This window comes from Neolamprologus brichardi, chromosome 18 (genome assembly GCF_056152115.1).
Source record: "Neolamprologus brichardi isolate AB-2024 chromosome 18, ASM5615211v1, whole genome shotgun sequence".
Taxonomy (NCBI): Eukaryota; Metazoa; Chordata; class Actinopteri; order Cichliformes; family Cichlidae; genus Neolamprologus; species Neolamprologus brichardi.
The window spans coordinates 179,505-201,565 of record NC_142121.1 but is presented as its reverse complement, the minus strand read 5'-3'; the positions used below and the strand labels follow the sequence as shown (position 1 = coordinate 201,565).

The window sequence follows — 22,061 nt, the reverse complement described above, 5'->3', positions numbered from 1 at the left end:
GGTCGGTCCCAGAATCGCCCGCCTAGACACCAATTATAGGCGCTCAATCCCACCTGCAGAGCGCCTGTCCATCTGCCTGAGGTTAGTAAAAGTATTTAATACGGTAGTCCTTTATTGATACCTGTGCTAATACATGCTAAACCATCCATTTATACACTGCTAACATGGATGTGCTATGCTAACAGTGAATGCTCGGTGTATACTGATAGCAAACTGTGGTACGGAGACGACTGTTTATAATATTTCTAGTGATACTCAGAAGGTCTCATCAAGTCCCGATTTAATTCGATTTATGCTGTTATCAGTGTTTGAATGATAGCGTGGCTGTGGTGTCATATCAATGTATGCGCTCGGTGTTTGCTGATATCAAACTGTAGCATTAGGACCACTGAGTTAACCTTTGTAGTGATACTCACTCCTTTTTATTTAGACCTGGTTTAATTCTGGGATAGTTGAATATTTGTATATAATCACCGCAGACTGTTTTAGATTATATCTAATATATATCATGTAATTATCCTTATAATTACAAAAGGTTTTATGTAAGATTTTTGTTTTGCAATTTGTAATTTTGTAATTTCAATAATGTATTTTGTAACTGCAGTACACATAATACTCATTTTAAACAATTTTGTCCAGGTTCCTTGCCAGCAAACAACTCCTCCAGAGAGGCTGTCCTGGTGAGGGAGAAATTCATGGCTCACTTCTCGGTGGAGGGAGCTGTGTCTTGGCAACCAAAGGAGTAGCCTGTTTGAAGTCCGAGTGACTTCCCCACAACGGCTCTTTTAAGAGCCACCCACAAACCTCTAAAGAGTGTTCCTGTCTTTTTAAATTTTTCTTAATAAATGGAGCTCTACTCCAAAATAAACTAACCTCTCTTTACTCTCTTAAATAACTTGTCTTCACTATGTTCCTATATACAGTGTGGTGCAAAAGTTTGGGCAACCTTATTAATAGTCATTATTTTCATGTATGAATCGCTGTTACAATGAAAAATGTCAGTTAAATATATCATATAGGAGACACACACATTGATATACACTAAATATTTATTTCATTTCTCTTTTTTTGTGTTGCCAATTTATGCACCTGCTTGATTTAAACAGTTATTGCACACTTTCTGTGAACTGCATTTCACTTCTCAAATATCACTGTGTGTGTCTCCTATATGATATATTTGACTATTTTTATTGTGACAACCAATGATTTGTACAGGAAAATAATTACTTTTCACAATGTTGCCCAAACTTTTGCATCCCACTGTATTAGTATGTTTTGTCATTAGTATAATATGAAATAAATTCTACTTGTGTCAAGTCGGATGCCAATATTTGCTGTGTAGTAGAACAGAGACATTTTGTCATTATAAATGTTTATTTGAAAAAATATAAATTCATTAACAAAAACATTTATCATAAATATATGAAATTTAACTATTTACAGAGAGACAGGAATAAAAAGGACCCAGCTTGGAGTGGAAGAGCCTCAGGGAGAAGGAGGAGAAAAATAAGAACATTGTTTCTGCCCTGGAGAGCTGCTGCCTCATCAGAAAACTGCTGATCATTAGGGTCCAATGTTTCCAAATTTAACACAGCTGTGCTGTTTTCAAAAGCTAATTTATAAATTTGAAATTTCACGAATTCTCGTGTCTGAGGCGGCATGCTCTCCAGAGCAGGAACAAGGCCGAGGAGGAAATGTTCAGTTGGAGACGGGCGTGGCCTCTTTAGGGACTCCAGGATGGCCAGCTCCACCGCCGATGGACCGTCCTGGGACCCGTCCCTCGCCCGCCTTCGAGCTGTCCTCCTCTGTGGGCCTGTAAAACACAGCACAAAACAACACAAAGTAATGAGAAGGCTGCTACTAGATTTTCATTTTCAAAATTGAAAAAAACAGGATATAAACAGATTGGTTGTAGATATTTAGTAAAGGTGATCACAAGGGAATTCAAGCGAGTAAAAAGCTGTCAGTGCTTGATGTTCATACCTGTGGGTGCAGCAGCAGCAGCTGAGGGACCAGGGACTGGGGAGCCAGGAGAAGAGACAGGGGATGCTCTGCTGCATGATTACTTGACTCTATCAAGACAATATTAGATGTTAACAGGTTGAAGACAATAGTCATAGAGAATATTATATTATTATATACTTATATACTTATTATTATATACAGTGGTCTCTCATTTATTGCAGCACATGAACAGTAGTCACAGTTCTCACAAGTTGATTCTCAAAGTGAAAACCTTTGTCGATTTTAAAACGTAAAAGTATTATGCCGCGCTTTTTCTCCGTCTGCGGCGCCACTTTTGCGCGCCTTTTTTGCTCCTGGTGCAGGTGTCTATTTCTGAATGCGGGTCATAGTTATGAGTGTTTTTGTGCTGTTTTTTTCTATTGGACGTGATGGTTATCAAAACCAAACATGATAAGTTTGGCAAGCGCAGGAGACAGACACGGAGGAGATTTGTCATTTGGGCTGCAGAATGCAATGCGCATCGTTGAAAGCTGTACGGTGCAATAAAAAAAATCAGCGAAAAGGCGAGGCAGTGACGGATGAACAGCGGGACTACTGTATACTGTTTATTAATAAACAAAATATATTCCTGTATGACAACACGCATAAATTAACTGCCTACATTAACTCAATGTAAACATACCTTCTGACTGACACTCCCCTGCTGCCTCTTCGGGCTGTCCCTGGTCCTCGGGGGAGAAGTTCTCCACGGTCCGCACCATATTGCCACTTGTCTCCCGCGGGGTGAGGAAGGGGTCCAGAAACCCCATGACCGCGAAGAACTTCCATTTTCTCCCCGATCCTGCTGCAGACCCACTCCCCTTCTCCTTCTCTGTCTTCTTCTCCTTATTATAAGTGTCCCTGAGGCTCTTCCACTTTCTCCTGCAGATGTCCTCTGAATAAACGCATTATCTTGTTAGCGGAAAGGTATTTGTACATCAGTGGGAAAATAGCGGGACAGTAGGCGGGCTTGCTAGCTTTTGCGCGGGTTCATCGGGTCAGTCTGAAAATTAAAAAGAAGAAGGAATGAACTTACCAGGTTGCCCGATCTCCTCACTTATGTGTCTCCAAGCTAGGTCCTTTTTATTCCTGTCTCGGTAGAAGTAGTAGCTAGCATCATATAGCTCCGGGTGATTAGCCACGGCTCTGATGAGCTTTTCCTCCATACTGAATGAAGAATGAAGGGCTTTGGCTGGATCTGCCCCTTTGACCTAGGTCAGAACCACGTCACCAGGCTCCTGATTGGTTGTCGCGGCGCGATTTGACGCTGGAGTTCAGATTTTTCCAACTCGAGCGGTAGATGCGAAACGCGCGTATGCACAAAATGCAACACAAAAACTCACGCGCGTGGTTTTATTCGCGAGTCAAACGCGCCAGACGCGCTACACTGACGCGCGTTTCACGCGTTTTGGCGTTTTCGCGACGCAAATCTGCTTCCGAATTTTCGCGGGACCCACAATCGCGCGTCATCGCGCTTTTCCATTGACTTTACATGTAAACCTGACGCTCTATTCGCGTCCATCGCGTTCGGTGTGAACACACCGTTACAGGTTGGCGGTAAGCTGGTGGAGTGAACACGTGTGTGTTTGTCGCCTCACCTTTACCCGCCCCGAATGTTGTTTTCCTTTGAACACATCCCCAGAACCAGAAGTCTGACATGCTTCTGATACAAGATAAACCTGGTTCAGCCTCTTCCACAGGTGACTACACGGAGGCTGCAGGCAGCAGCATCCACAGCTCCTCCCTCGAAGCTTAAGAGCCATGACAAAGATCCGACTCTGCTCTTGCTGAGGCTGTAGTTAACTACTGAGGTAGACAGTTTTACAGCTAAGAGAGGAACTCAGTAATCGCTCAGCTTTTTGAAATGAATGCTGCAGCAGAAGTAAAATTCAAGCACAGGAGAAAGAAACCCAGACTTATCAAGTAAAATGATTTGATGCTGAGAGGTTGGTTTTATCAGACTGCAGAACCCGAGAACACCAAACTGATAGCTTTGTAGCATAAACCTATTCGCTGGAACGTTCAAGACAACTCAACTACACAGCAAAAAGCATTGAACACCAAGCAGGCAAAGTTTCTCGTGCACGGGAGAGAACCGGACAAACGCCGTTCCTTCGCTTGACCCCAGTCGCTCTCGTCCGCTCCCTCGTAACACTGCTCTTTATTGAGGTTACATGAATATACATAGGTTCATTAACATATGACGTCTACATACACACAAAGAGTACCTTGTCTGTGCGTTGTGTGTGTGTGTGGTCAGAGTGTGACCCCATAAACCTTCCCTAAACCAGCTGGTCTGGAGTCCAGCAGTTCATCTAAACAAAGGCACTTAAACAGATATACGTGTGTTTGCTGTACCATATATCAGAGGAGAAGATACGACCTCTCTCATGATCCCAAGAGGAGTGTGATCTGTGAACAGAGGAGTGAACACCCCCCTCTTCATGCTACACAGAGTTGTCACAGACCTCCTCGGACGATTGTAAACTTCTAAGCATATATAAATATTTATTTCTAGGCATAAACAACCCAACAATACAAATCTGACACACACATTTCACACTCTTCTGATCAGCCGAACGCTTCTCTATAGATAACTGCATGATGTTAAAGTTTATCCATGTCACTTCCTGTAAACTGTAATAACTTGTGTTTATTTAGCTTCATATCTAAGACAGACTGGGCTGGGAAACCGTGAGCTCAGGTGTTCGATCCTCGGTGCTGCAGGTAAAAACATGAAGCATGAAGCATCAGGACGTCCCTGTATGCACAGGTGGGTAGTGACGAGTTACATTTACTCCATTACATTTACTTGAGTAAGTTTTTGAAAAAAATGTACTTTTAAAGTACCTTTTTTGCACGATACTCTTTACTTTTACTTGAGTACATTTGTGAAGAAGAAACGGTACTTTTACTCCGCTACATTTGCAAAATTCGACTCGTTACTTTTTAAAAAATAATTAGTTTAACACATTAGATAACGTGCGGCCAGTGGAGTTTCCAGTAACTTTTTTACCAATCAGATGTGGCCATGCAGTCACATGACCAGGTTGAAACTGTGGCGGGCAGAGCGGCCCAAGCGTTTCAAAGTAGCGACACTAGTGATGGGATTTCCAGCTCTTTTTACAGAACCGGCTCTTTCGGCTCCCAACCAGCTCCTCAGGTTGTTTTCTTGCTTTAATTAATTAATTAATTAATTATCAACAACAATATAAAATTATGCACAAAAGGAATTAGTAATGTAAAAAAACATGGTTTTCTTTATGTATGTTTATATATAAATATTTATGGGGGCCCCTACAGACGAAACACGTACAAACTGCAAAACACATTTCTAGCGTTAACTGAACTTCCAAACAGCTACCTACATCACTTAAATTACACAATCGAATTCATGTCTATTGTTTTTGTATTAATACACAAACACTCACATATATATATATATATAAATATATATAAATATATATATATATATATATATATATATATAAATATATATATATATATATATATATATATATATATATTTATATAAATATATATATATATTTATATATATATGTATATATCTGTAAATATACTTTTATTTATTCACTCCACATAAAATACACATAAAAAGAACGTAGCCTCGTGGGCAGTGTAGCCCAGCTGTAAGTAACCTATTAAGACTCGACTGTACACTGTGTTTGTGTTTTCCTCTGAAACAATAAGTTTTGTTGGGGCGATCGTGGCTCAAGAGTTGGGTGTTTGTCTTGTAATCGGAAGGTCGCCGGTTTGAGCCCCGGCTCGGACAGTCTCAGCCGTTGTGCCCTTGCGCAAGACACTTCATCTACCGCCTACTGGTGTTGGCCAGAGGGGCCGATGGCGCGATATGGCAGCCTCGCCTCTGTCAGTGCCCCAGGGCAGCTGTGGCTACAACTGTAGCTGCCTCCACCAGTGTGTGAATGTGAGAGTGAATGAATAGTGGCATTGTGAAGCGCTTTGACGGTCTAGAAAAGCACTTTATAAATGCTATTATTATTAGTATTATTGTTGGAGCAGCCTTTCAACGCCTCTCTCTGTCTCTGGTAGCAAAGTTGACCCAGACAACAAAGTAAAGCTAGTTTTCAGCTACGAGCCCGACGTATTGCAAAAAGTGCAGCCTTACCTAATGTCCACCTACTGTTACTCATTTATATTAAGATTCAAACATCTAGTTGGTGTTGGTGTGGAGAGTAACCTTCAGTAATAAATCACAGCAATAGTACATTCATGTAGTTGTAAACAGCATGATAATATATTAAGTAATCCAAAGTATTCAGAATAGTTACTCTCATTGAGTAACGTAACGGAATACGTTACAGAATACATTTTGGGGCATGTAATCTGTAATCTGTAGTGGGATACATTTTAAAAGTAACCTTCCCAACACTGGACATTACTAATGATCACTGATCATACAAGCACACTTTGATCATATAGATCATGACGTTGAGCTCATACAGCTTCTGAGTTCTTCATGTGACGTTCAGGGTTCAGCTGTGAGTTTCACTGCTGCTGATAAAAGCTATAAATAAATATATATACAGGTTCTGAATGAAAAGGAAAAACACTTAGACATGATCTGCTCCGCTTTGGTTACTATGATTATGTTTGGTCGGATGGGCCGTCACAACGAATTATGGGACGCCATTTTCTCCTCCCTTTTCATAAAGATGGTCCAGTGTCTCCTCTGCTAAAGGTCATAAAGGAAGCATTGAAGCTTCTTCCCCTACTGTATGGACAACTGAAACAGCTCTGACTATGGCTGCAAAACTAAGGAAAACTGACCTTTGGAATCCCAGAGTGGAAAAAGAAAACGTGAAACACACACAGGAAGTACCAAACACTGCACTTCCTCTAGGGTCAGCAGAGGCCCCAGCTGGTTAAACTCTATAGCACAAATAAACATGTTTCCATTTTTAATTATTTAAATTAGAAACAAATAAAAAGAAAATTACACATTAGTGCATAAAACTGCAATACGTCACTTCCTGCCGTTTTATTTTGAAGGTCATGGTCAGAGTCAGAGCGGAAGCCTGTGAGACGCCACCGTGCTAACAGCTAACACCGGGGTATAGTTACCCGAGCCAACAGGAGCACACACACCTGCAGCGCGGATCGACACTCACACATACACACACACCGTCCCTCATGTTGCTGCGCCCCTGAAGTAGCTTCTTGAAGCTGCCCGTGCACGCGGACATCTCCATGGCGACAGAGGAGCTCTACGAGGTAATGTGAGCTAATGCTAACATGCTAAGCGGCGGAGTTTATGAAGTTAGGAAAGTCGAACAAAGTAGGCAGTTATCGACTGGTCGAGTCCGAGGCAGACGGTTGGAGAGAAGTCCAGAGAAAAACGACAGCTAGTCGCTAGAGGGGCCGCACGTGAGCACAGTTAGCGCAATGGTAGCTGTCTGTTAGCCTTCCGGTGTCTCTCCCTGTAACTGTCCTCGCGAGCCTGCCGGAGCTCACACTTGAGGTGGTCCGTGCCCTCCGGAGTTTAATCTAAGCTTTGATCTGATTAGTAAACAATACCTGTAAATACTTCACAATGTGACGTCACCAAAGTAGTGGCGTGATGCTTATTGTGGGCTCCGCCCTCTGTCCTCCAGGTGGAGCGGATTGTGGACCGGCGCAGGAACAGGAAAGGTCGGGTCGAGTACCTGGTCAGGTGGCGAGGGTATGGCGCTGAGGGCGACACCTGGGAGCCCGAGAGTCACCTGTCCACCTGCATGGCGTATGTCCACCAGTTCAACCGCCAGAACGCCGAGCGCCACAGAGACGGCGCCTTGCTGCGCTCCACACGCAGCACGCCTAACCTTCACTGGGGCCCCGTCCACAAAGCGCCCTGCAAGCCACATGCCTCTCGCGGCGACGTCGATGCGGACATCAGAAGCGGTTCGTGCGACCGTAACCAGGCGAGGTCTCCTCCGAGCCCACCTCAGTTGCTGCCTGCCAACCTGCCCCGCCCCCTACAACAGCCGCTGCCGGCTGACAGCTTTGGGCTGATGTCGGCGTCTCCGGCCGGCCCCGCCCGCCGTAGCGTGGACTTGTCAAAAACAGGCATCAAGATCCTGGTCCCAAAGAGCCCGATGAATGGCCGCCCAGACGCCGAGGAGTCGCCCAGCGAGGCGGCACACAGCCTGGAGGCAGGCGAGGCTCAGCTGGTCCCACCAGAGGTCGCTCTGCTGGAGAAACCGCCGTCAGGGATCCAGCTGGGGCCTGGAGAGGAGCGAGCGCGCATGGGGACCCGGCCCCGCAGTCAGAACCCACCGCCGCCACCACGAGTCCCCATCACGCCAGCTGCCATGCGCTCGCTCAGTGGCAGAGGTGAGTCCCGCCCAGGGGGGGAAAAGCATGCTACTGTCATCGCCAAGATCAATCACCGATCAATCACCGATCAATCAGCCAAATGGTGTAATCAGTCAGCCACAGGATCGATCCTTAGACTGATTGATCGGTTACGAGGCGGCGCTCAGGTGAGAGCAGCTGTGTTTCTAACAGCCAGTAGGAGAGCTCCTCACAGCCTATGACTAGTGATGTATGAGAACAGTAAGCTCCGCCTCCTTCCTGGTGATTGGTCGTTGTCCCATGACCTGCTGTTTCGTCTGTGGACAGGAAGTGGGCGTTCTGATGTTCTGCATTCTCTCTAGGAAATTCGCCACTGATTGAGGGCGTCGCCGTTGGTGGGATGTCGGGTCTGCAGAGTGCTGTTGCCGGGGCGACCACGGTGACAGGGAAGCGGCGCCTGGAGGAGCGCTCGGCGTTCGACAAACGGCTTCGCTTCAGCGTGCGTCAGACGGAGAGTGCGTACCGTTACCGTGACATCGTGGTGAAGAAACAAGATGGCTTCACCCACATCTTGCTGTCCACCAAAAGCTCTGACAACAACACGCTCAACCCGGAGGTGAGGCCCCGCCCCTGCGGTCAGGCTGCCCCCACATGCCCAGAAATTCACCTCTGTCTCGTCCCTGTCAGGTGATGAAGGAGATCCAGAGCGCCATGGCAACAGCGGCGTCGGACGACAGTAAGCTGGTGCTGCTCGGCGCCGTTGGCAGCGTTTTTTGCTGCGGACTGGACTTCCTGTACTTCATCAGACGCCTGACGGACGACAGGAAGAAGGAGAGCATCAAAATGGCCGAAACCATCAGGTAACGCGCGGCAACGCTGCGCGGCGTCTAAGGCTGCAGCCGTTATACAGTAACTCAAACGTACGCCAACGTTTGCTTCGTTTAAACGCTGTAGCGCTGTGTCGTCGGCATGGAAACGTGGCCAAAACCAGACCTGCAGTAGAAACGTATCTGCGAGCAGCTTGAGGGTCAAAGCTATGACGTCATTCAGCCCACTGAATGACGTCATAGCTCGCGTGTTGTTGTCCAGGCCTCCTCGTTATATCGATACAGAGCCGAGTGTTTGTGTGCGAGGCAGAAACGTTTCCTGTGACAGCAGCCTCCGTTTCCTGTGACAGCAGCCTCGTGTGCAAACACAGATGTTTTCTACAAAACGCAGTCGGCTGCCTTCCTGCCGTCTCACATGAAGCTGCAGCTCTTTAGGCCTTAACTGTGCTGCCCGATCGAGGCCCCGCCCTCCTCTTCCCTCAGCCCGCCGCATATATCTGGACAGCACTCTGTCCCAGTCATGGTAGGGATGGGTACCGGTGTCCGGCGCCATGATGGCACTGGTTCTGACATAAACGGTAGTAACCAGACCAAAAAGCAGCGCACATTTCGGTGCTTTTTTTCCTGAGATAGACACTTTAGATTCTAGCCAATCGTTTTTCGTTTCCGAGGATAGTCGGCGGGCCCAGGTACGTCCGTTCTGTTAGAGTGTTTGCTTAATTAAAGGATCTCGTCGTCTTCGTCCAGAGTTATAACAGGATGAAGATGCGTTTGTCATGTTCCCTGTAGTTGAGCTGCTTTCCTCATTCCACATCGATCCACTGAATCCAGCGTCGACGGAGGTTCCTCCTCTCGTCCTTTAACCACAGCGAGCCTCTGCCTCGGGCGGTGCCACATGACCACGATCTCCTGACATCCCGATAACCATCTCTGTCCCTAAATGTGCTTTTCCTGTGAATCCGGCAGCTCGACCTGTGCGGTGTTTCCAGCTGGGTGTCGAGTGCTCTGACCGATGCGTGAAACAAGTTGTTTCTTTGTGAGTCTTTGTTCCACGGCGTGCTGCGGGGAGGAGCCTGCTCTGACGCTTCAGTCTGAGGTTTACTTGGAGCGCCTCGTCCGTAAACACTGCATCCTCTGTCACATGAGAAGAGCTTTGTGGTGTTTGAGTCTGAGGTGGGCACCGGTTTGTGCCATAATGTGCATGGTCCGATCTTCTGGTGCGTGTCAGACGTTATAACCAAACCGTTTCCTGCTGCAGAGGCGGCGCCCGTTTAGGAATGAGGTCCTGGGTTTGTGCGGACTGGTCATGCTGGGACTCTCTGCGCTCCCATGAAAACATCTCGCTGTAAACGGTAGATTTTATGACACCATGAAACAAATGGTAGCGTATAATATGACAGACGTTTTCATTCGGTCATGTGGCACAGCCCTGCTTCTGCACGTCATTATCCTCCGCGGCGCCGCCTGCGGCCGAGATCTGGTCTCGTAGCTCGTATCCTGTATACAGGTGCTGGTCATTAGAATGTCATCAAGAAGTTCCATCCAAATTTCATGTATAGCACGTTAAAAACAACACATGGCTGACCAAAGCGCTGAACAACAGAAACATGGAAGGTATGAGAAGAATAATAAACACGACAAATACCAATAATAACAACAACCTGGGCGGGGCCACAGACTGATCCACGCCGCATTGCTGCGTCATTTAGGCAAACGGAGCTTTGTATCGAGAGCTGTTCATGCTGTTTGTCTTCAGTAATATTCATGAGAAGATAAGAATCTGAGAGCAGGAAACGCCTGAAATACGTCCGTCTGTGTGGACTGAATGTAAACGTTCGACATCTTTCACTTTCTGAATGAAGTTGGTGACATAAACTTTCTGATTCTAATGTTGTGAGCAGCACCTGTGTTTCCTGCTGCTCGTTCCTCTTTGCGTCTTGAAGCCCTTTTAACTGGAACGCCGGGAACGCGCTCTGCTGTGCCGCCATCCCACCAAAGCGCTGACGTCAGTATTAACAGTAATTAACATCGACTCAGAGCAAAGCGAGTCATTGATAAACTGGAAGCTTTTATTGTGAAAAGCCCGTGTTTTTGTGCTTGTTCTGGTTCCTCGATGGAATAATCGCTGCATCAGTGAGCGGGGCGCTTTGACCCCTGACCCTTGTGCCCTCTTCCTCAGGACCTTCATCAACACCTTCATCCAGTTCAGGAAACCCATCGTGGCGGCAGTGAACGGGCCGGCCGTTGGCCTCGGCGCCGCCATTCTGCCGCTGTGTGATGTGGTGTGGGCCAATGAGAAGGCGTGGTTCCAAACACCGTACACGGCGTACGGCCAGACGCCCGACGCCTGCTCCTCCTTCTCCTTCCCTCGCATCATGGGGCTCGCTGCGGTCAGTCAGCTGCTTCCTCCACGGTTAAATGTCCTGCGTGGTTTGCCTCGCAACTCCGCCTCACTTCCTGTGCTGTGTTTCAGGCAAACGAGCTGCTGCTCAGCGGCAGGAAGCTGACAGCTCAGGAGGCGTGTCTTAAAGGGCTGGTATCTCAGGTGCTGTGGCCGGGGACCTTCACACAGGAAGTGATGCTGCGGATTAAAGAGCTGGTCGCCGTTGACTCACTGGTCAGTTCCTATCTCTCTTTCTCACACGCACACACGTTTCCATGGTTACTGTATTGATTCCCGATCATCTAAAGCCTCCAAACGGGTTATGTGGTGGGGCTAAGGTCAAAGGTCAGCACTGAAGCGTCTGCGGTGAAATGTCAGTGATACGTTTCACCCCGACGTCAGACGCTGACCCTCATCAGGTGAGCGCAGCGTGACATTGAAGTTGGCCTAAAACTCAAGGTGGGCGGGGTCAGCCGTGGGCTGGTGTGGTGGTGCACCCCCACCCACACTGATGTCACCTACACGCAGGTTTCAGATCAGAGATCAGTACACAAACTCATTGATCTACTTGCTCCTATCACAGCCTCTGTCCTTCCTCCTCTGTGTGGTGTCACTTCCTGTCCTGCAGGTCCTGCGGGAGTCCAAGGCCCTGATGAGGAACACGAGTCGCAGTGCTCTGGAGCAAGCTAACGAGCGCGAGTGTGAAGCCCTGAAGAGGGTCTGGGGCTCCTCGCAGGGAACCGACGCCATCTTGCAGTACCTGCAGAGGAGGACCGAGCTCTGCTAGGACCACAACTGGAACTGTGACCAGGACTCGGGCGCTGACTGAAGCGTGGCGGATTCTGAGAAAGACGCCGACATGTCCGACTGAGGACGGTGCCTCCTCTGCTCTCTGTAAACTAGCCGCAGCGGGTTAGCTGGCTTGGATCCAACTCCGCTGACGGTCATCCTGTCATGGATCTCTATGCTCCTCCCACTGTACTTTACCTCCTGTTTCTAAGCTCCGCCTCCTCATGACATCATGCCACCTGACTGGACAGAAAGATAATAAACATGGCAATCAGACTGTGAGGGCTATAGTTTGTGCATAATTACCCCCAACTGACCCCCATGCCAGCTGTCAGCTCATGACGAAGGATTGTTTATGATGGTGCTAACAGATGTTAGCAGGCACTAAAAGAAGGTAAAGGTTGCAAATGGAAGCTAACAGGAGCACATGGATGCTAAAAAGTCCTAACAGGAGCTAACGTAGTCTAATAAAAGCTAATAGATGCTAACAGAAGCTAGCAGCATCTACAGAGCATGATAATGATCAGACATACAGTTTATTTTCCAGTTAGCAGGAATCTGGCAAGAAGAAAGTAATGCTTGTGTTTGGCCTCAGTTGGCTCCTTGCCTGTGACAGCTGGGGTTACCCAGTGATGGGGAGAGCATGGAGACAAACGTTTTAGGAAATACGTTTTTTAAACGTTTCAGTTCAAACTTAAACTTAGCTTGACAGACCAAACTGAGGGCTCTCCACCCGCAGGAGCCTTACTGTCTTCCTCAGGGCTCAGCTTGGCTAACAGGTTCCCTGCTTCTAGCCTGGATGCTAATTAAAGCTAAGCTAACAGATTTCCTGCGGCCAGCTTTCATGCTAAGCTAAGCTAGGCTAACAGACTGATGGGACCTGTATGTCTCCTTACTTGAGGTTGTGTTTACCTGGGGTCATGCGGGGTCAGGGTTAACCCTAAATAAAGTGTTTCTGTCCCTGACTTTGACCCTGGGGTCAAGATGTTGTGTTGCAGCGCGCTCTTCTAGACTGTTTAGCCTGCAGGGGGCGCATACAGGTGCTACAGCAATGAATTGTGGGTAAACGGTGACCTCTGGCCGGTGGGCTGACTGTCTCAGGGTCTCCGTGTTTCTTTGCCAGAATAAACTCAGAATGTGTCACATGACGCTGTCTGGCTCTGTTTGTTACCTGAAATCAGCACAGACTGTAAACAAAGAGGGCCATGACCCTGCAGCAGCGGTGCCTCTTCCATGAGAAAAGTTTGATCTCAGTCAACTCACGGTGTGGTCCAAAAAGTCCTTTTTCTGTCTGAGCCTCCTTTCCTTGATCTAGGCAACAATATCGTTGAGGTCAAGGAAAGAAGGCTAGGAGAGTTGATAAGGAGTTAGGAAAGGATTGCTAAGAATCTGAACAACCTCCCAGCGTGGTGTTGGTCTGTTTCCTGCAGGCGCTTTAAAGAGAGCAGCCTCTGAGGAATACCAGGTACAAACAGCGTTAACGGTAAAAGCTCAGTCAGACTTTTAGGAGAATAGTCTCTGACTGAATGTCACGTTGTGTTTGTTCATAAACCGGCTGCTAATCAAACTGAGGCAGACTGACTGTCATTTAAAGGCTGCATGAGAATCCTCTGCAGGATGAACAGGTGAGTTCGCTGCACTGTGATGGGTTTACAGAGTGTGTGACTGCTGCACAGTGGCTGTGGGTTCATGCTCAGTTAGCTTATACCAAGGTATGGAGGGCCAGGAGTACCAAAAACAATTAAATAGCCCATTAAATAATTAAATGTTTAAGTAATGAATTCAAATGGAACGCAATAATGTAATATTTTAAATGAAATGAATGGGCATTTAATTCATTATATATGTATTTAATGAAATATTTAATTTATATTGGCACTCCTGGTCCTCCATACTGACGAAGTGATTTGTTGACCAAGAAGACAGAGTGTGCTGTCAGTGTGGAGGATGGAAATCAGCCAGGACAACTTAAACGTAGGCAACACACATAATATACATATATGTACATGTATGCACGCTTCAGGGGAGGCTGACACACCTGAGCTCTGTCACCTGGTCATGGCTCCCTGATAAAAGCTGTGCTAGGACCTGAGCTAGCCGGTGCGTGTGCGACAAGCAGTGAAACAGTGCAAATAAAAACATGTGCAACTGCAAACACTGTTGGTGTTGCTCCATCAGCTCCACCAATCACAGAATAAACACAGACTGAAGTTTGTCATTGTGTTGCTGTAGCACAGGGTTCAGTAGCTTTGCACAGAAACCTACAAAGAACTACTTTGTTACTCTGAGTACTTTTCAGAGCCAGTACTTTTATACTTGAGTAAAGAAGTTGAATCTGTACTTTTATTGGAGTAATTTTTAACAGCAGTATTTGTACTTCTACTAAAGTACACAGTGTCTGTACTTTGACCAGCTCTGCATGGCTAATAAAGATCAGCTGCCTGAAGGACGAACAAGACGTGTGATTCGTAGGAACGGGGTCTGAAAGGATCAACGTTCCTTCAGGTGCGCTCTGAATATCACGCACAGCAGGACGGAGACTCGCTGGCAGTCGACACTGTGCCGGTGTAACGAGGGTCGCATTTAAGAGTTTGGTGATCATGTGACTTTGTTTTGCCATGAGCAGAATGGAGGAGCGACGCTGCTCGTGAGCACAGCCGGTGCTTCAAGTTTGGCTGATTCCTTCTTTTGACCTGAAAACATCCTCATGTTGATTCTGCGCTAGTTTTGTATAGTGACTGTTATCTGGAGCTCCTACTCTGTCCTCGCCATCCGTCTCCGTGTTTCCTCGGCCACGTTCCCGCATCCGTCCCAGTTTTATTCTCAGTCAGTCTCGTATGTTTCATGTTCAGTCGCGCTTGCCTCTCATTACTCTGAGGGTAAGCGGCGTTCCCGGCGGTTTCCCATTCCCTCGTCTGTGAATACTGTCCGAGTCAGTTGTGATGCGCTGTCAGCTACACAGGAAGTCGTCAATAACCTGTCGCCAAAGACCAATCAGAAAAGCCCAGACGCGATGACATCAGACTGACTTTATTCAAGCACATTTTATCGACACGTTTCTCAGGGTCTCCGAGTGGGCGTGGCCTCAGCTCAGCTTATTTAACCAAAACGTTTCTACAACGAAACCAATCAGAGTAGAGGAGATTCTGCCCGCGCACAGGTACGCAGGTGCGTCAGGGCGGGCAGACGTCATGTGCTCCCGTGGCGAGGTGGAGCTGGTAGGTGTGGTCGTGGAACATCGTCAGCGTGTAGAAGTTCTCTCCGCCCCTCAGGAAGCCGTGCTCGTGGTTGCTCCAGGACACCGGGCTGTCAGCAAACCCGCGAACCGTCATGGACACCCAGGACGCCAGCCGAGGCTGCTCCACGTAACGCCTGTGGGACAGGTGAGCACAGGTGAGTCAGAACAGTGCGACAGAGGTCAGAGGTCACAGTCTGACAGAGGTCAGAGGTCACGGAGTCTGACAGGTGATCACCTGAGCTCCTGCAGCAGACGGTGGATGTCGTGCGGCAGCAGCATCCCGCTCACGGACACGCTCAGAGCGTGGCGATGTATCGTGCTCGGTTCGGGACAGACAAACGACGACAGGAAGCTGCTGGACGAGTTCTCGCTGAAACCACAGAAGAAGAACTGTCAACATTGAAAACGTGACACCGCAGCGATGATGTCATAGCCCATCAGGTCTCACCAGCTGATGCCAGCGTCAACGGCTCCGAGCCACTCCAGGAAACTGTGAGGGTCACATGACCGGGGGGCGGGGCAGGAGAGGTCCGTCAAAACGCTGCAGTTGACCTCCGGTCTGTGCTGCGACCAATCACATCGAGACAGGAGGGGCTGAAGAGAGGCCCCGCCCCCTGAAGAACAGAACTGTGAGCAGAGCATTGTGGGAAACACACGGCAGGTTAACCTTGGTGATGAGGTCACTCACCTGGATGATGTGATAACAGGAAGTCGGTCTGCAGCTGAAGGCGGGACTTAAGACCTGTGAGGAGCCTCAGGTAGCTCCGCCTACCAGGAGCCATGCTGCTGTCAGTTAGATCCACAGATACCACTGCAGCAGACAGAGTAATCAGATTACAGGTGAGCAGTAATGGAATTATATGCTGATCAATAATATGTAATGTAATCAGATTACAACATCGTTTCAGAGTAATGAGATTACAAGTGGACAGACCGAATCTGGTGGCAGCTCTGTGCTTGAATCTGGACGGTTTCCCTTCGAAGCCCAAAATCTCAAACGAGTCTTTGTCCAGAGAGAGGGTCAGGTGACCTGCAGGAAACAGGAAGTGATGTCACATCCCTGCAGCACAGTTTTCTGTGTCAACTAAAAACAAATTACCTTAGTAATCAGATTACCATCAGTCAATAATTGGATTACCATTTACAGGTTACTGATCGAGTCACACCTGTCGCTCCCTTTAGACCGCCACACTGCGATTCTGTGGTCACGGCTTTATGGCGGTACGCACTAACAACAATACAGCAACTTCCTTTAAAAGGCGGAGTCAGGCACCTGCCGAGGTCACAGGTCAAAGAAAAAGCAACGTCACTGAGTCGGAGGAAAAGGTTAAAGATGGCGGCTCATTAAAATCCATTTTTGTTTTGCTCGCTGCCATGTTGTCATTGCATCACTGATTACATCACCAGGATGTGAGAGGACGGCGCCGTGGCTCTAAATCAGCAGTCACGCTAATTACTCAGGAAAATGGCAGCAGGTGACGGCGACAGGTGACCAATGACACCTCTCGAGCCAGTGAGGAGGCGGAGTCAGAACACTCCTATATCTGGTCTAGTTTGTCTGAAAATGACCAGGAGAACGACACGGCGAACTTTGGAGAGCGGCAGTTCAATCGTCGGCTGCGCGGTTCCTCCACAACAGAAGGAAGTTCAGAAAACGGCGACGGAGGCTGGAGGTGCTGATGGATGCAGGACTCCTGCTTCAGTAAGAAACTGTTTATGACGGAGGCTGAAGGTGGAGGTGCTGATGGATGCAGGACTCCTGCTTCAGTAAGAAACTGTTTATGACGGAGGCTGAAGGTGGAGGTGCTGATGGATGCAGGACTCCTGCTTCAGTGAGAAACTGTTTATGACGGAGGCTGAAGGTGGAGGTGCTGATGGATGCAGGACTCCTGCTTCAGTGAGAAACTGTTTATGACGGAGGCTGAAGGTGGAGGTGCTGATGGATGCAGGACTCCTGCTTCAGTAAGAAACTGTTTATGACGGAGGCTGAAGGTGGAGGTGCTGATGGATGCAGGACTCCTGCTTCAGTAAGAAACTGTTTATGACGGAGGCTGAAGGTGGAGGTGCTGATGGATGCAGGACTCCTGCTTCAGTGAGAAACTGTTTATGACGGAGGCTGAAGGTGGAGGTGCTGATGGATGCAGGACTCCTGCTTCAGTAAGAAACTTTATGACGGAGGCTGAAGGTGGAGGTGCTGATGGATGCAGGACTCCTGTTTATGACGCAGTAACGTGTGAGAACGCGACATCATCAGGTTAAACCATCATACAGATCCGCCTCACAGCGTGCAGCTACGTCTCTGCTGACAGCGCGGTGTGGGAGGGCCTTATCACCCCACGAGGAACAAACCCATCAAAGACGGCGGCGCACTCCGCCTCTCCTGCACACCGCCCTCCACAAACCCGAGCACGAACCGCACCCCCTGCCAAGTGACCAATCTGCCGCCATCAGGGAAACCTGAAACCTGCATCATTCATCTCACCAGCGAGATCTTTTACTGGCCAATCAGCACGCAGTATTTCTGTGAGCAGTTCTGTCACATATCACGGAGTCCAGAAGGTCAGAGGTTCTCGTCCAATCAAGATCAACTACAATCTCCTGCAGATGTTCGCGGCTGAAAGGAGGCGGGTCTTTCATCAAACATCTGTTCTTCTGAACCGTTACAGAGGTGGGCGGAGCCATCCTGCACCCTGACGACTCTGCAGCTTCCTTCAGCAGCTTCTTGCAGTACAGCTTTTGTAACCATAGCGATACGCACAGATCCAACGAGCCAATCAGTGATTTCAAATCTTTATGTTATGACATCGCTGACAGACACCGTGTGAACGCCACAGCATCCCGCCTCCACGCTCGAAAACACTCCAGCTCTGCTCAGGTTCTCCTCTGGATCTGTCGCCACAAAGATGTGAAAAACCTGCCGCTTCGGTCTGATGTCACTTCCTGTAACGCGCCGCCTTCGCAGACAGACATTTACGAATGTAAAGACGAAGTTTGTCGTTTTCCTGGAGGTTTCTGCGACGCCTCTGAACGAGGAGCATGTGTCCGGGTGAGCGCGCCCACCGTCTCAGCTTGCTGTTTCGCCCCGTGACGATGGCGTTCACTGTTAATGTTGCAAATAAAGGTTAGTTTACACAAAAAGAAAGAAACGTTACCGTTTGGCATCAGTGCGACGCAGTTATCTTCATCGATGCGAGTCCTGTAGGACAGACCGAACACGGCACCTGAAACACAGGGGGACAGGTGAGGGCGTGGACAGGTGAGGGCGTGGACAGGTGAGGGCGTGGACAGGTGAGGGCGTGGACAGGTGAGGGCGTGGACAGGTGAGGGCGTGGACAGGTGAGGGCGTGTGTATGCGAGTCTGTTGCTATGGGTAAGTAATGTCATTAGATATAAAGTTCAGAGCTGAAGCTCAAAGACGACGTCACAATAACTTTGTGACGATGACGTGATTCATATCTCTGCTCCTCTGGATTAACATGGAGCCTGTGCTCTTTATTCACCCGTTGCCATGGTGAAATTATGGAACTGACTCTGATAGGCTGTTTGGGAACCTTAGAGGCGTCTTTTCAAACAGGTGTGCGCACACAGGTGTGTTACCGTGGTACACGGCCGTCTCCAGGAAGTGTCGGTCCAACAGCTCGTACACCGGCAGCTTCCTGATCAGGTAGAAGCTGCTGAAGTTGTTCAACACGGAGTCCAGGTGAGAGGGGGCGGAGCTACACGCAGGAAGCAGCACAGACACCTGCACAGTTGAAACAGCTGATGGTTAAAATCAAACATTTCAATTCATTCAGGTTTTTTGTGTTCAAAGCAGAAACAAGTGTAGCAGCGCAGTGTCAGGCACACGGCAGCTGATTGAAACGTTTCCTCACCCAGCCCTGACCTCAGGTGACCTCAGGTGACCTCAGTCAGCCGGGTTTCTATGAAGGTGCTTCACTTACCTGGGGTTTATCACCATTGTCAGGTTTGTATTATTGGATTGTCAACTATGCTTAGAAATATCTAATCGTATATGCTTAGTTTTATCATCAATGTCATGTTGGCAGAGGTTTGATCCTCAGGACTCTGCAAAGACTTTGTTCTGGCATTCACTCCCACATCCTGGGGTCACGGAGAGGTCGTATCTCTTTGTTGATATATGGTACAGCAAACACATCTATACCTGTTTTACTCTAAGTGCCTGTTTAGATGAACTGCTGGACTTCCAGACCAGCAGGTTTAGGGACGTCTTTGTGGGGTCACACACACACACACACACACACACACACACACGTATATTCATGTGACCTTAATAAAGACCAGTGTTACGAGGGCGAGAGCGACTGGGGTCAAGTGAAGGAACGGCGCTTGTCCGGTCCTCTCCCTCATGCATGAGTAACACACAGGACTTTGCCTACTCGTGTCTTGCTTTTGCTTTGTGGTAGAATTGTCTTGAACGTTCCAGCGAATAGGTTTATGCTACAAACCTGTCAACCATGGTGAGTGATGCTGTAAACAGTTGGTTAATTGGTTTAGTTTGATTATTGTGACATCGACTCATTGAATCAGTTTTAAATGTATTTTGAGTCTCAGCTTAAAGCTCATAAAACTACTTCAACAACAGCAAACAGCAGGTACACGCTTTCCACACAGAGCGTGGATCGTTCACAGGGCTGAAAGTCGACATCTGGCAGATTCTGCAGGTTTCCTCACTCTGAGCTAAACTGAACCAGCAGCCAAAGAAGATCCAACGTACGCTTCAAACATCCTCCTTCATCCCTCTGACTTCCTGCACAGCTCTCAGTGTGCTCACAGACTGAGCTGCTCCCACAGGTGCTGGGTGGGTTCAGGACTGCAGATCCATAGTCTCCACTCAAAAATCAGTTTCTGTTTCAGAGCTCGTCACAGCACAGAAACAGCTTTAGTGAAGGTTACAAATGATCTTCTTCCTCTGACAGTGGACTCATCTCTGTGCTCGTCCTGCTAGACCTCAGTGCAGCGTTACTGTCGACCATAATATCCTATTAGAGCGATTAGAACAAGCTGTAGGTATTACAGGTACTGTGCTGCAGTGGTTTGTATCATATCTATCTAATAGACTCCAGTTTGTGCATGTAAATGGAGAGTCCTCTTCACAGTTGGTTTGGCACCGGTACCGGATAAAACCTAAAAGATACCCATCCCCACTGCTGCTCCACCCGCACACTGAGCACACAAACACACACTGAGCCCTGCTACCCGTGACTGCTCTCCTTACACTCCATCAAATGAACCTGAAGCCGTCCGCGAGCCCACCGCTGTGAAGCTAACGGCTCGGAGGTGAAAGGTCAGAGGTGAATGGTGAGAGCGTCACCTGGTGGTTGAAATGCAACTGCTGCACCTGCGCGCTGATCCGGTTCTTCGGGTCCAAGAAGCTGGAGCTCTCCGAGACCAACAGAGTCCGCGGAGTCCGGTCCAGCTCCGGGGACGTCATTTTCTTCGGCTGCGAGTTAACTGCACGTGTTTCCGGCCGCGGCTTTTCAGCTTAAAAGCTCCCGGTAGCGAACCGGAAGTGTTCGTTGTTTTTATTTTGGAGGATATTCCGGTGTTCTGACTTTTTTAAATTAACTTTATTTATAAACAACAGTATAACATACAAGGCACCATTATTAATTCAAATATCCTCGGCTGAGCGTCACAACGAGAAAAAACAAACAATAAACACAAAGCCAAAAAGAGTTAACAACAAACGAAAGAACAGTCACTGAAGGATTTGAAACCAAAGGCACAAATAATATGAACAAAAAAAGGGCAATCATGATCATTAAATAGGGAGGCTTCTTTTGAACATGGATTAAACTCTTTAAATAAAACAACACGTTTATGGGCTTTCTTGTTATTCACAAGTTTCAGCGACTTAGCCCAGAGTTTAAAGTCATTCAGCCATCTGTTTATACATGGTTTAGCTTCAAAGTATCTGCATTTGTGAATAAAAATGTTCCCAGTAACAGAAACGTCCTAATAATCAAGTCAAAATCTGCTTTCTCAGCAAGTATCCCAAATGTTATTACCGTCAAATGTGGAAACTGAATCCTCCTGAGCTGTAGCCACATGTCAGTCCAGGAGTGCACTGATTCACAGTAGAAAAACAAGTGATCCAGACTTTCAATATCATCTTCACAACATGTGCAGGCATTCACATCTAAGTTATGTTCAAATGAGTCAAATGCTTTGTAAAAATCCAAGAACAGGATGTTTCCTCACTCTTGGATTATTTCACTGCACTCAAGGAGGTCCCAAACCAGCCTAATATTGTTATGAATTAGTCTTCCTTTCAAAAAACCTGATTGTGTTTCACCGATCATGTTTGAGATGGCTTTCTTTAGCCTCTCAGCTCCAGACAGGATCTTATAGTCCGTGTTTAGTACGGTGATGGGTCTTAAATTGTCTAAAACTCTTTTATCCTTACCTGATTTAGGGATCAGGGTTATCAACCCTTGTTTCATGCTCGGCATCAGTTCTTTCTTCTCTATCGATTCCTTTAATGCAT

At 47.7% G+C, this 22,061-nt stretch overlaps 2 protein-coding genes and 1 long non-coding RNA gene across 3 annotated transcripts; 2 read left to right on the top strand and 1 right to left on the bottom strand.

Annotated features, from left to right (window-relative positions):
- Window positions 1-30: 30 nt before the first annotated feature.
- LOC148097208 (uncharacterized) lies at window positions 31-872 on the top strand. Its single transcript, XR_015716792.1, has 2 exons — window positions 31-81; window positions 640-872. It is a non-coding gene; the product is annotated as an uncharacterized LOC148097208 (long non-coding RNA).
- Window positions 873-7,029: 6,157 nt separating this feature from the next.
- Window positions 7,030-14,786, top strand: cdyl (chromodomain protein, Y-like). Its single transcript, XM_006807009.3, has 7 exons — window positions 7,030-7,257; window positions 7,638-8,355; window positions 8,679-8,932; window positions 9,004-9,176; window positions 11,323-11,533; window positions 11,617-11,760; window positions 12,155-14,786. Exons 1-7 carry the CDS (start codon window positions 7,234-7,236, stop codon window positions 12,311-12,313), a joined length of 1,683 nt encoding a protein of 560 aa, XP_006807072.2. The 5' UTR covers window positions 7,030-7,233; the 3' UTR covers window positions 12,314-14,786.
- A 543-nt stretch (window positions 14,787-15,329) lies between these two features.
- On the bottom strand, window positions 15,330-21,026 carry rpp40 (ribonuclease P/MRP 40 subunit). Its single transcript, XM_087831470.1, has 8 exons — window positions 20,886-21,026; window positions 19,151-19,295; window positions 18,706-18,774; window positions 16,488-16,583; window positions 16,242-16,364; window positions 16,002-16,167; window positions 15,789-15,923; window positions 15,330-15,687 (listed from the first exon to the last, which is right to left on the bottom strand). Exons 1-8 carry the CDS (start codon window positions 21,003-21,005, stop codon window positions 15,489-15,491), a joined length of 1,053 nt encoding a protein of 350 aa, XP_087687596.1. The 5' UTR covers window positions 21,006-21,026; the 3' UTR covers window positions 15,330-15,488.
- Between the last annotated feature and the right edge of the window lie 1,035 nt (window positions 21,027-22,061).

Coding starts and splice junctions, on each gene's coding strand:
- cdyl (XM_006807009.3), top strand. CDS start 7,234: ATGGCGACAGAGGAGCTCTACGAG. Junction 8,356..8,678: donor GCGCTCGCTCAGTGGCAGAG/GTGAGTCCCGCC, acceptor CATTCTCTCTAG/GAAATTCGCCACTGATTGAG. Junction 9,177..11,322: donor AAAATGGCCGAAACCATCAG/GTAACGCGCGGC, acceptor CCTCTTCCTCAG/GACCTTCATCAACACCTTCA.
- rpp40 (XM_087831470.1), bottom strand. CDS start 21,005: ATGACGTCCCCGGAGCTGGACCGGACTCCGCGGACTCTGTTGGTCTCG. Junction 19,296..20,885: donor AGTTGCATTTCAACCACCAG/GTGACGCTCTCA, acceptor TCAACTGTGCAG/GTGTCTGTGCTGCTTCCTGC. Junction 15,924..16,001: donor GTTGACGCTGGCATCAGCTG/GTGAGACCTGAT, acceptor CTGTGGTTTCAG/CGAGAACTCGTCCAGCAGCT.